This window comes from Suricata suricatta, chromosome 12 (assembly GCF_006229205.1).
Source record: "Suricata suricatta isolate VVHF042 chromosome 12, meerkat_22Aug2017_6uvM2_HiC, whole genome shotgun sequence".
Classification (NCBI taxonomy): domain Eukaryota; kingdom Metazoa; phylum Chordata; class Mammalia; order Carnivora; family Herpestidae; genus Suricata; species Suricata suricatta.
The window spans coordinates 29,367,778-29,380,191 of NC_043711.1; the positions used below are offsets into that span (position 1 = coordinate 29,367,778).

General features: G+C 43.6%; 1 protein-coding gene and 1 long non-coding RNA gene across 3 annotated transcripts in view; one reads left to right on the plus strand and one right to left on the minus strand.

The window, feature by feature from the left end:
* Window positions 1–12,414, minus strand: part of CADPS (calcium dependent secretion activator) — a 467,826-nt gene that overhangs the window by 173,950 nt on the left and 281,462 nt on the right. Inside the window, 1 exon segment of the mRNA XM_029917033.1 lies at window positions 9,698–9,837. Within this exon segment, the coding sequence (XP_029772893.1) occupies window positions 9,698–9,837 (140 nt within the window).
* Window positions 1–12,414, plus strand: part of LOC115273780 — a 33,320-nt gene that overhangs the window by 6,626 nt on the left and 14,280 nt on the right. Inside the window, exons 2-3 of one of the 2 annotated variants that reach the window (XR_003900945.1) lie at window positions 9,303–9,399; window positions 9,610–10,095. This is a non-coding gene — a long non-coding RNA (uncharacterized LOC115273780). Of the gene's footprint in view, window positions 1–9,302; window positions 9,400–9,609; window positions 10,096–12,414 lie in introns of those variants that run through there. The other variant, XR_003900943.1, reaches the window with a different exon arrangement.

The following is a 12,414-nucleotide window of genomic DNA, read 5'->3' on the forward strand; positions in this document are numbered from 1 at the left end:
AGACAGAACTTCCACTTTGGAACATAAAGAAGAATGTACCTAATTAAAATTTATACTGTTGACAAATTTCAGGGGCTCTGGGAACTGGCTGGTGGCCAAAATGGGCTCATATCTTTAAGCCAGAAACCCAGGGGGTTCTTTTGTTTTCTCATCCCTAGTCCTTCATTACCACGGGAAACTGAGTTTCACTTCCTGCCAAGTGCATCACTCTGCTCAGTATCTACCTTTCACACCCACAGTATTTCAGCCCTAGCCCACAGTTGTATTTCCATGGACAACTGTAGAAGAAACTTTTAATGGGTGTCAGAGACACTCAGAATGATTTTCATCATCCCCGTCCTGACCAGGGGATGCAGCCTACCACTTGCAGATGCTGTCATGCCTTCGGTGGGTCTCCCCTGTTTACATGAAAGGAGCCTCGAATCTCTCCCACTCACATTCCACTTTCACGATCTATCCTGTACCTGTCCAGCTGTTCTATGGTTTACTTGACATATTCCTTCAAATTCACTTATGATACATGACTACATTTATTTTGAAAGAAAACGTTATAGTATAGCCTTGACCCACTAGTTCTATATTTTGTAACTCACATTAAAATACATATTTTAATTTAGTGCATAACTATTTAACAAACTAAATTAAATTTAATAGTTCGTAACTATTTAACAAACATACACTTGCTTGTCTGTACATCACTAAAATGATTGTATGTACCGTCAGAGATATAAATACACTCAGGGAAACCATGGTCTATAGAGATAAAATCCAGCATCTTGACCTGGCCTAAAAACCTGTCCATTCTTCTGGCCCTGCTCAACTGTCTAGATTCAGCATCTGTGCATTACGTTATCTGCAATCCCTGACCACAGCAGGAAGGTTCACACCTCTGTAATTTTGCACTTGCCTCACAATGTCTTCTCTCAGCTCCTATGTTCAAACTCACATTCTTTCTAAGTTTAAATCCCTACCTTGACGTCCTCACCCCCCTGGGGCTTGTTGATGACTCCTCTGTGACAATGATTACACTCCTATAATTTGTTTTTCTATTTATTATTCCTACTGGATTGTGAGCTCCTTGAGGAAGGAACCTTACTCCTTCTTTCTAAATTCTTATTTCTAAATTCCTAGCACAGAACTTTGTCATTGTTTTTACATTCTTAGTACAGTTCTTGATACACAGTAGGACGTCAGTCTGTATTGGTTTTGTTTCAATTGATTGGGAAGGTGGTGATCTTGGGAACCTAGAGCAACCTTTGTAAATGTTTCTGGTGAGATTTTAAAACATTGCCTAAAGACATGCAATCCATCACTAAGTTCTTTGGGTTTTCCATCCAAAATACATCTCAACTGTTTCCATCCCCACTGCTGCTCCTCGGTCAGGCCTCCATCTTGTCCACCTGGGCCACAGCAACGGGCTTCTAGCTGGCCTCCTTGCTTCCCCCTTGCCCCTGCTCCACTCACTACACAGCAGACAGAGTGACCTTTTAAATGGCTAAATCAGATTGTTAATACACTCATTCTAAGTCGGGATAGGAATCTATGGAAGGGTTTTGAGCAGGGAAGAGACGTGATTACATGTCTAAGATGGTCCCAGGGGTGGCTGGATAGAGAAGCCACTGTGGATGAAAGGGGCAAGAGAAAAGGCAGGGAGGTCAATGAGGACCTGGTGACAGTGGACCAGGAGCGAGAGGCAGCATAATGCCTGGACCAGGACGGAGGCCATGGCAGTGGTTAGTTAGATGGCTGGTAAGTGCATCAGCCCCAAGGCCAACATGGTCAGCTCCACTGCTGAGTGGATTACCCAACTGCAATCCTAATACATTAACGTGTTCATGACAGATGTGGACCCAAAGGGAGGTGTGGCCAGGGCTAAAGAGGGAGAGGGTTTGCTGGCCTGTAATTGTTAGCATTACTGTCTTCCGTTTCTCATTATGATGGCTACTCAGAGATTCTGGGCAAGGTGCTTAACCATCTGGTGCCCTGGAAAAGGAAATGGTTCGTCTTCCAAAGGGTTGTTGTGGGGATTCAATGAGATGATTCTTGTGAAATATAAGCACAAGGCATAGCAGATAGTAGATACACAATAAATGTCAGCCTTATTATAAACTATCTCTGTGTATAGAGGAAAGTGTATCACTACTCATAGTAAATAATAGCTAAATACGTGAGACTGAAGCTCGGACATATGGACATAGGAAAACAGATGAAATAAAAATCATGCAGAAAGTAGGTGAAAAATTTTGTATTTGTAGTAATGACTAGCAGGGTTATAACAGTCTCCTACTTTTCTGGAATTATATCTGGCAGCTACTACCCATTTTCTTTTTCTCCTTAACTTGAACTCACATAGAGAAATTCAGAACAGTTAACACAGACACTACATCTGAAATTTGTAATTTTTTAACACTTTTTTTGGTTTCTTTTTGAGAGAGAGACAGAGCACAAGCAGGGGAGGGTCACAGAGAGAGGGAGACACAGAATTCGAAGCAGGCTCTAGGCTCTGAGCTAGCTGTTGGCACAGAGCCCAATGCAGGGCTTGAACTCACAAATCATGAGCTCATGACCTGAGCCGAAATCGAGAATCAGCTGCTTATCGGACTGAGCCACCCAGGTGCTCCTACGAACTTTGATTTCTTTCCGGAAGTGAGAACATGCACGAATGGCTATACCAATCAAGCTTTTCTGGTGAAAGCCTTCTGAATGGGAAAGCTGAGTGGGATCGGAGAAAAATCAACAATCCTCCTTTGCAAAGTATCAGTTGCTTTGCGTGAAGGAGGGGCTTTCCCTCGGAGGTTTTCCTCAGAATTTATTGCTAATTTGGCACATACCAGAAGGTGTCAAAACCGAGAAAAACTGAGGGCTGCACTGTATCATTTCTGTCTAGTCAGCGCCGGCTCCGAATTCTCTTAGGCTGAAATGCGCTCCGTAGACAGAACACGAGGTACCTGCAGCAGAGGGGCGTTCCATCATGGCAAACGCACGGTTGGCCTTCCCCTCAAGCTCCTCACACTCCAGACAGATCTATCAGCATGGGCATTCGTGGCCCTCAACTCTCTCTTGGGGCCATCAGGATGGTGGAGATCTGGATTTACATATAAATCAGCGTTCTAGAGTCAGAGGCAAAAGTTTAGCCTGGTAAATGTTTCTTGGACTCAGAGTGCAAACACCTGTGTGGGAATTTGGGCCCTGCCACCAAGTGCCCTTTGGCGTAGCTGCCGGTGCCTCCGTTTCCCTGGCTGTAAGATGGGGACAGCGTGCAAAGTTGTCGTGAGGACTGATGGAGACCACGCGTGGTGAGCGTTTAGCACAGACTAGCACACAGTTAGTGCTCAGTGATATTAGGTAATATGGTTGCTTGTCGTTATCCTGAGTAGTAGCAGTAGTAGAAATAGTAGTTCTAGTAGAAAGATGTCCCTGTCATTTTAGTTCAGTGAAAGGCCAGGATGAACTACAAACGACAAAACAGAGGAAGGAGAAAGATGCTCTTGGGTTTTCGATGGCCCCCTGGCCTCAGTGTCCCTGTGTCCTGGGACTACTTGGCAGCGCAGCATCCACAGTGATGCTTGTAACCTGTCATTTGTACAAAAAATGGGACAGTCTTCTTTCATCTGATGTTTGTATCAATGAATTAGTAACTCCGTTCTATTTAGTAAGCATCTCCTGGGCTCAGCACTAGGCCTACACGTGGTGGGTGCCCATAGCTATTCGTGGGGAAGTGTTTTGTTGTATGCCTCTTCCCAGGATGCCTGGGGACGAGCACCCAGGCCAGGGAGAAGAGTACAGGGTTCCCCTCAGGACCTCTGCCAGCATCACTTGCCCCCAGACCCCTCATGAAGGGGTAAGGATGGCTGAGAGGGACATGGAAACCAAAACCAGGTTGAGGTTTCAATGTGGGGGGCCATGAAGCCAGAAGTCACTGAAGAGCCTAGAAAATGAGAAGTTGGTGCTTGTTGGTCTAGGTGGAGAGTGAGGCCTGATCCTAAGGGAAGAGGGGGCTATACTGGTTTCCCTGTGTCTCTGTGCCACTGTGGTGCCCAGCCCATCACAAGTGGTCACGAGGCAGGGTCTTATTTATTTATTTATTTATTTATTTATTTATTTATTTATTTATGCTGGAAATTCTAGGGCACCTGAATGGTTTAGTCGGTTAAGTATCCGATTTTGGTTCAGGTCATGATCTCACAGCTCATGAGTTCAAGCCCTGCATTGGGCTCTGTGCTGACAGCTCGGAGCCTGGAGCCTGCTTCAGATTCTGTGTCTCCCTCTCTCTGGCCCTCCCCTACTTGTGCTCGGCCTTTATTTCTCTCTCTTTTTTTCAAAAATAAATACATGTTAAAAAACAATTTAAAAAAATATGAGCAGTCACATTAAGACAAAACTAAGATTCTTTCTGGAGGCATTACTCCCCTCCTTGGAGAGCGAGTGAGAGCATGGAGGGTGCTAAGGCTTCAGATGCCCAGTCTTCGTGCCACAGCCCAGCAGGAAGAGGCCCTGGGCTGGGGAGATGCACAATAAATAAATGGTAGCAAACACGGGTAATGATAACCTCCACCACCACTGTTCCATAGCTGTAGCCCTGGCCATATATCAGACCCTGTTCTAAATGCTTTATGTGTATTAACTTGTGGAATTTCTCCCAACACCCTTATGAGGCAAACTTATCATGACTTCCATTTTATGCTGAGCAAAATGAGGTCCACAGAAGTTAAGCAACTTGCTTACAGCTAGTAAGTGGTTATTGCCAAGGATTATATTCTAGGTAATCCACCTAACTGGCATTTACAGAAAATAATACAACAAAGAAGATAAAACAGAATCATAAAAATATTCAGTTAGTCCAAAAGAAGGCAAAAAAAAAAAAAAAGAAAAAAGAAGAACAGGGAACGAAAATCAGATGGAACAAACAGAAAACAAAAAGCAAGATGATAAATAGCAATTTTTGTAATGTATGTTTATTTTTGAAAGGGGGGGGAGGGCACTCACATAGGAGCAGGGAAGGGCAGAGAAAGAGGGAGACAGAATCTGAAGCAGGCTCTAGGTTTTGAGCTGTCAACACAGCCCAATGCGGGGCTCAAACCCACAAACCACAAGATGATAACCTGAGCCAAAGGCAGATACTTTACTAACTGAGCCACCCAGGTGCCCTGACAAACAAGTTTAATTTAAAGCTTATATAAATAATCACAATAAATAGAAATAGACTAAATATCCCAATTCAAAGGCAGAGATCTTCAGACTGGATTTAAAAGGCTAGAGCCAAATCCATGCTGCATAAAAGAAATGCACTTTAACTCTAATGGCATAAACTAAAAATAATAGAGCTTCAAAATAAATGAGCCAAACATGGACAGAATCGTAAGAGGAAACAAACAAATCCACAATTATGGTCAGAGATTACAATACTTCTCTCTCAATAACTGACAGAAAATCAGTAAGTATTCAGACGATTTCAACAGCACTATCAACCAACTTGACCTAATCGACATTTGTAGAAAATAAGCCAACAAGGGAGATAAAGTGGAATCCTAGAAATACTCAACTAGGCCAGTCATTGTAGTCTTGTGTGAGAGGCTGCACCAACCTGAGCAGTGTCTTGGAGACTTACAGGGAGGGAAGAAGAGTGTGACAGGTGTAACGAACAAGAGGTCTAACGCAACAGCTCAGCTAAGAAAATGGAAGAGGAAACGGGGTTTCAAGAAGCATGGCTGCAACTTATATAAACTGCATCCCCTTCAAGTTTTGTTAAAGCATAACAGGAACATCAGAGCTGCTGTAAATTATGCTGGGTGCTGTCAGTTCACTGGATGAAACCAAAGCGGAATCAAGGGAGCTCTGTATTCATTCAAGTTTTGGGCCCGCCATTTAAGGTTGGACCAGAACGAATAATATAATTCTAGAATTGGACGTTTACTACATGGCAGGCCATGTAGGAGCTACTTTGGACAAGGAAGACAAAGGCCCCCGATGACAAGGAACTCACAGTGTAATGGGGGGAGAGAGACAACAAACTAATAAACAAAGAAATACGTGATGTGTGAATGATGACGGGTGCTCTGCTGAAAATAAAGCAGAGTAAGAGAGAGAGAGAGGACACAGGTGGGCCGGAAAAGGCATTCTGACAGGGTACAGGGACATGGAGAAATCGGGGTGGGTCTTGTGGAAAGCTGGGTGAGGGGAGAAGAGACATCCAAGGCAAAAGCATCCAAGGAAAAAGTGGGGACAAGGGCCCCGAGGTGGGGGTGTACCTGGTGTTTTTGGGGAGGAGTGAGGAGGCCACTGTGGCTGGAAGCGTGATCAAGGTCATTTAGGTAGTGGAGTCTTTATCCGATCGGGCCTCGTAGCCATGGTAACAACACTGGCTTTGACTGTGAGATGGGGAATCGTTGGAGGTTTTCCAGCATTTGAGTGGCAGGATCTGAGTTGTGTGTTAAAAAAATTACTCTGGCTCATGTTTAGAGACAGACTACAGTGAAGCAAGGACAGCAAGAGGGGGGCTGTTTACGCAGTAAAGGCACAAGTGAGGGGGATAAAGGTTAAAGGCTGGCATCCAAATGGTGATAGGAGAGGCTGAACTCTAGATTTCTCTCAAAGGTAGAGTGAATAGAATTTGCTGATGGACAATATGAGGGGGTGAAAGTGAAAGAGAAATGTCAGAGAGGACCCCAAGGTTCTTGGTCTGAGCAAGTAGATGAAGGGACAGGCCATTTATTGAGACGGGAGGATTATGATACCTAGTCCTTGTGAGGCTGTTTCAGGGAAGAAATGAGAAAATGCATGTGAACACACGTGCTGAAGTTGAAAACACCATATGGAGGTAAAATATGAAAAATTACTCTCTGAGGAGTTGCTTATGGTCAGACAGGCCCCAATACCCATGTCTTAAGGCCTAAAAGTAGGGTTGACGTTCTCACTAACATTTTTCTGTTCAGTAAGCGAAGTGATTCTAAATGTCCCAGTCTACTCACAGGGACTAATTTACAGTCATTCTGATTTTTCCTTTTATGTTTTAATAAACATTAAAATAGATAAAATTTATAACCTCAGCCATGCTTCTTGAAAATCCCTTTCTTTCTACCGTTCTTGAAGCTGGAGCACTGTTTGGATATTTCTATCCTTCCCCACACAATGGGGCTCAAGAAAGCTATTTTAAGTGTAAATGGAAAAAAAATTATAGTCCATAAGAAACCCTTTTAATTTCCTTGAGTCATCCCGTGTGTAACTAATTTTGTACACCCCTGATTTAGGCCACAATGGGTCTCTGACAGTGTTGTTAAGAAAGCTACTGTCTACTCTTCAGAGCTACTTTAGGCCCTCCTAGTACATTTCTTGGCAGATGGGTAATTTTTACACAGCAGTCTAGAAACACAAAATCGCTGTGGAAACTGTCAGAAGTTGAGTTACATATTTCTTCTGTCATCTGCGGGGTCGAGATAGCCTGGAATGTCTCAGTAATTTTACAAATGAATCAACAGAAAAATTACAGAATTCAGATGAGTTCGTTCAGATCTCAGCCGAGTAAATGAAGAGAATGTGGGAGATGGGAGTCTGTCTCTTGGGGAAATTACTAGATATGCAAAGTTTGCTGTGGGAATTAAATAAGAAAGTCCTTACAAAACTCCATACTAGGTGGGTTGAACTGATGATCCTTAAAGGAAGCTTTTTAAAAAACTGAACTTTTGAGGACAGATACATTCAATCATATTTTTGTTCTGTCTCTCTCTTCAGTCTGTTCTACCTTCTTCATTTCCTACTCTCTCTCTCTCTCTCTCTTTCCTCTCTCATGCACACATGCGTGCTCCATCCTATTTATGCTCCTGTTTCTTTAGCAAATAGTTACTGGGTATTTATGAGCCAGTATTTTGCTAAAGATGCAGATGCTATAAAGACCTAACAGGATTCTCAAACCACGTGTGGCTTGCAACCAGAATGATTACATGGAGGGGGCAGAGACACATGGGAGAAATTCCACTTAACATTTTTGGAAGAGATGCCAGGAGTATAAGAAGGAGAAAAAGCTGACTCCACAAACATTTCTTGAGACATCTTCATGAGATGCTGACTCACTTGGGGAGAAGCTGGCTGCCCTTCATCACGATGGCAGTAAAAAGGAGTGTGTGGCAAGGCTCTGGCTCTCTCTCCCACAGTTGTCCAGCGGCCGCAGGCGAAACAGCTGTGACATAATCCCATCTCAGGCTCTGGGAACAATTTGGCCTCAGGATAATGCCATCCAAACTCTCCAACTCCATGCCAGAGTTCAGGTGCAGTAAGGGGTCTCCAGCTTATTGGGAGACCTTTTCTTTCTCTGGGGTTCCCCATGCCGACCCCCTCCGGTGCCCTGACTAGGAGGTATCTATCTTTCCTTGAAACCTTGAGCTTTCCATGTTCCCTAGAATACCAAGACACTGGCTCCCTAGAATGTGTTTTTTTTACTTCCTGCACCCATGCTGCTTTGGTCTGTTTTTCTGCTGCGGCGCGTCCTTCCTGTCCTGATTGGCCCCTCCTGGACCTCTTTGAATGCTTCTGTTTGAATGTGTCTTAATCACCAGCTAGTCCCTGGGTTTGAGTTTTTGCATTCCCCAAGCCTCTAGCACCAATCAATTCTTGGTTTTCGTTTCCATTGTATCACTTTTTTAAGATATATTTTTTTATTTTTTAAATGTTTATTTATTTATTTTTGAGAGACAGAGAGCACAAGCAGGGGAGGGGCAGAGAGAGAGGGATACACAGAATCAGAAGCAGGCTCCAGGCTCTGAGCTGTGAGCATAGAGCCAGACACAGGGCTCAAACTCACGAGCTGGGAGATGATGAGCTGAGCCTTAGTCAGATGCTTAACAGACTGAGTCATCTGGGTGGCCCCATTTTATCACTTTAAACTATCTCGTAAATGCATACACCCCAAAGAGAAGTAACAAGACGGTTCTAGAGGGGCTAAGCAGAATGAGAGCCAGTGGCTAAAGCTGCCTGATCCATTCCCTTCTATTGGTTGGACATTTCCCTCTTCAGTGATATGGCCCAACTCCTCTCTGAGTGAGCACGCTGACAGAGAGTAACATCCAAGCAGTGTAAGAGATTAGCCCATGGCATTACCCAGTGGTCAGTAAACATTTTCCGTACAAATCATTGGTCTGATCTGTGAAATGAAACTTCCTCCACTTACTCTTTTTATGCTACTCATTTAACTGCTCATTTCTCTCAACCTAAAGAAACTGAAGGTGATCATATATTTCCTATGCTTTGGTCATTTTTTTTTTAAAGACTACTCTGAACACTAACGCTGATTTAATGTTAATTGTTTAAAGGTCGCTGGTAGCACCTGCCCATGTCTCTTGGACGTGGCTGTTAAAGAAGTGAAGCGGATGATCGCAGAGTCTGAAAGATCTAGATGCCACTGAAAAGGTACACAAAGCCAGTAAAACCTCCCAAACCAGAATCACTCAGCAGGCTTGAATGGTACTGGAAATCCTATCAGAAAAGAAGGAAATCATTCTATTTGGGCAGCACAAATGCATATCCGGTAATCATAAGGATTGAGAAGGCTTATAGTAAGTATAAAAGTCAAATATTTCAAGAATCTCTCATGAATCCTTTATATGTTTTTCCATGCAGTTTTCTGAAGATCAGCTTTTCTTTTTAAACATTTTAAGAAATGGATAAAAATCTCTGCAAAACTTCTACTTGGAGGAGAAACACTTACCCAGAATGCTTCATGTTTTGAGGCTTATCCATTCGGACAGCAAGTTTGATTTTGAGGTCTTGATCAGGGCAGTTTTTGGAGACTGTCATTTTGTGCCACTCGGACTGTTTGGGGCTGTTTGGGGTGGGATGGAGGATAACCTGTAGGCACAAAGAACATGGATCTTAGCCAGAAAGTGGGAACACTGGGACAAGCATGTTGTTTTCAATGAGAAACTTCGCTGCTGAGAAGCTGAGCTGCCCCAGGGAGGCATTTAAATAAAACAGGGCCTTGGCCTTGGGACTACAGTCCAAGGCTCCTCTACCAACCATGGCTCCCTCTTGCCAAGCAGATCAGCCAGAGGACGGAAGTGGTCTCTTGCTCTCCTCTCTCTCTCCTGGGCTAATTCAGTAAAAGTAACGATCATGATTTTTGTCATTCTGCTTATGCGTCTGTCTGAAATTCAGAAGTCCCAAAGAGAAGTCCCAAAGCAACCCAGAACAGAGAATCATGCTTCCCCGGAATTGTCTCCATAGAAGATGGATGTATGAAAGGAAGACATTACACATTACACATTAGAGCACCTCTCGTCCACTCATTTTCCAGTCCTCAGGATTCCTTCCCCTGTTTCAGGAGTAGGACTCTCTCAAAGGCCACAGGGGAAAATGGAAGGGACTTGATGGGACAGATGAGAAAGGGGAGGCCTAGGGGAGGGAGGCTCTTGCTGACAGTCCCACATTTGCACACAGTGTCACAGGGATGTGGCATCTCCTCATATAACGACAACCAAATCTGTCCGGGTTTGAAAGGAAGCCCACAGAGCAGGAAGGATGGGCTCTCACAACATGTCTTGGACTGTGTGCTTCAGGGACGGTGGGCCAGGGTTAGTTTTCTGCCTCGGTTCTGTCTCAGAGGCTGGACGTGAGGCAAGGAGCGGATAACTACGTGCATCCCCTTCTTCATTTCGTGACTGGCGTTCTCAGGAGCCACGTGGGATCTGAGGAACATGCCCCAGGGCAGGAGTGGGATAGCTGGAAAACCCCTAGGCTGAGGAACAGGAACTGAACACAGGTACCACAAAAGCTGGGCTTGCTAACATGTGCTTTTGTGGTGGCAGCGTGCTCTGGTGTGTTGCAATGTTGCTTTGGCTGTTTTCAAAGCATCTCCTTTCTCTAGGTGCAGGGGGAGGCTGCCTCTCTCCTGGGCTTCTTTCACCTCTGCAGGGGGACAGGAGGGGCTTGGTGTCTCAGAAGAGGACATGAGGCCTTCCAGAGGCTTCCAGTCTCACTCCCTCGGGGCAAAGTGAGACAGTGTGGCAGACCACCAATTGGCCCACTCTGATATGCCTCGTGTGTGCTAAATGTTCACCCCTTCTCATTCCAGGCCTGACCCCCCCCCCCATCGCTCACCATTAGATTCCCTCTCTCTGATGAAAGAAAATGTATCCATTTTTGCTAAGCATAAAATCTGAGTTTTCTCAATGTCTTATGTATGACACAATTGAAATACCAGGCCCGATTTTTCAGACCAGAGGCTGATCAAGTTTTTCTGATCATGCCCTATGCCAGTGAAATATGTGGAGCAAATAGCCCAATATCTGCAAATGTAACACTATCAATATAAAAATATACCATCAATATATAAATATATAAAATGCCATTATATACTTATATAAGCTCTATCACTATATATAATCACATTTATATTTTATATGTTCACATTATATATATTTGCTTTGTATTAATATATTAGCTTACTACATACATCATAAAATATACACAAAGATAGAAGTCTCAAAAATGAGCTACAGATAAAAACTATATATATTTGTTTGTGTCTTAAATTTATTTTGAGAAAGAGATAGCATGAGTTGGGGAGGGGCAAAAAGGGAGGGGGAGAAACAGAATTCCAAGCAGGTTCTATGTGGTCAATGTGCAGAGTCCAATGTGGCGCTCAAAATCACAAAACCATGAGATCATGATCTGAGTGGAAATTAAGAAATAGATGCTCCACTGATTGAGACTGAGCCACCCAGGTTCTCCCCAAACTATATTTTCAAATGTCTTGCTAATTGTGGTAGCTTTGTACTATTATTAGCTATATTTTAAGGTATCATATATATTTAGGGCAAGGCTCATTGTTAATGATACTAGATGTAAATCTGCTGTCCAAGTAGTCTTTTGTTTTTTAAGTTTATTTATTTATTTTGAGAGAGAAGAGAGGGAGGGAGGGAAAGAGAGGGAGAGGGAGGAGAAAAAGAGAGTGAATGAGCATGAGCAGGGGAGGGGCAGAGAGAGAGGGAGACAGAGAATCCCAAGCAGACCCCATGCTGTCAGCACAGAGTCTGACATAGGGCTTGATCTCAACACTGTGAGATCATGACCTGAGCTGAAACCAAGAGTTGGATACTTAACTGACTGACCCATCCAGAAGCCACAAGCAGCTCAAGTAGTCTTGTAAATAATTTCAAAACATCTTGCCTGACACCTGATCCTATCTGACTACACTGGCAATGACTTTATCTCACAGTGTGGATGGCAGAAGTCCTCTTAGTAAGGCGGTATGAGCCCCACCATTTTTGTGGTGTTTGCCAGGCTTGCAATTGTAGTATTATCTTAAGATTATACCACTTTGTAGTAATCTTTTTAGACCATTTGTTCATTTTGTGAGAGTTAATTTAGTTAAAATTGCATCATAAAATGTATAAATTCATGTAGCTGGTGCCAGCAAAGTATAAT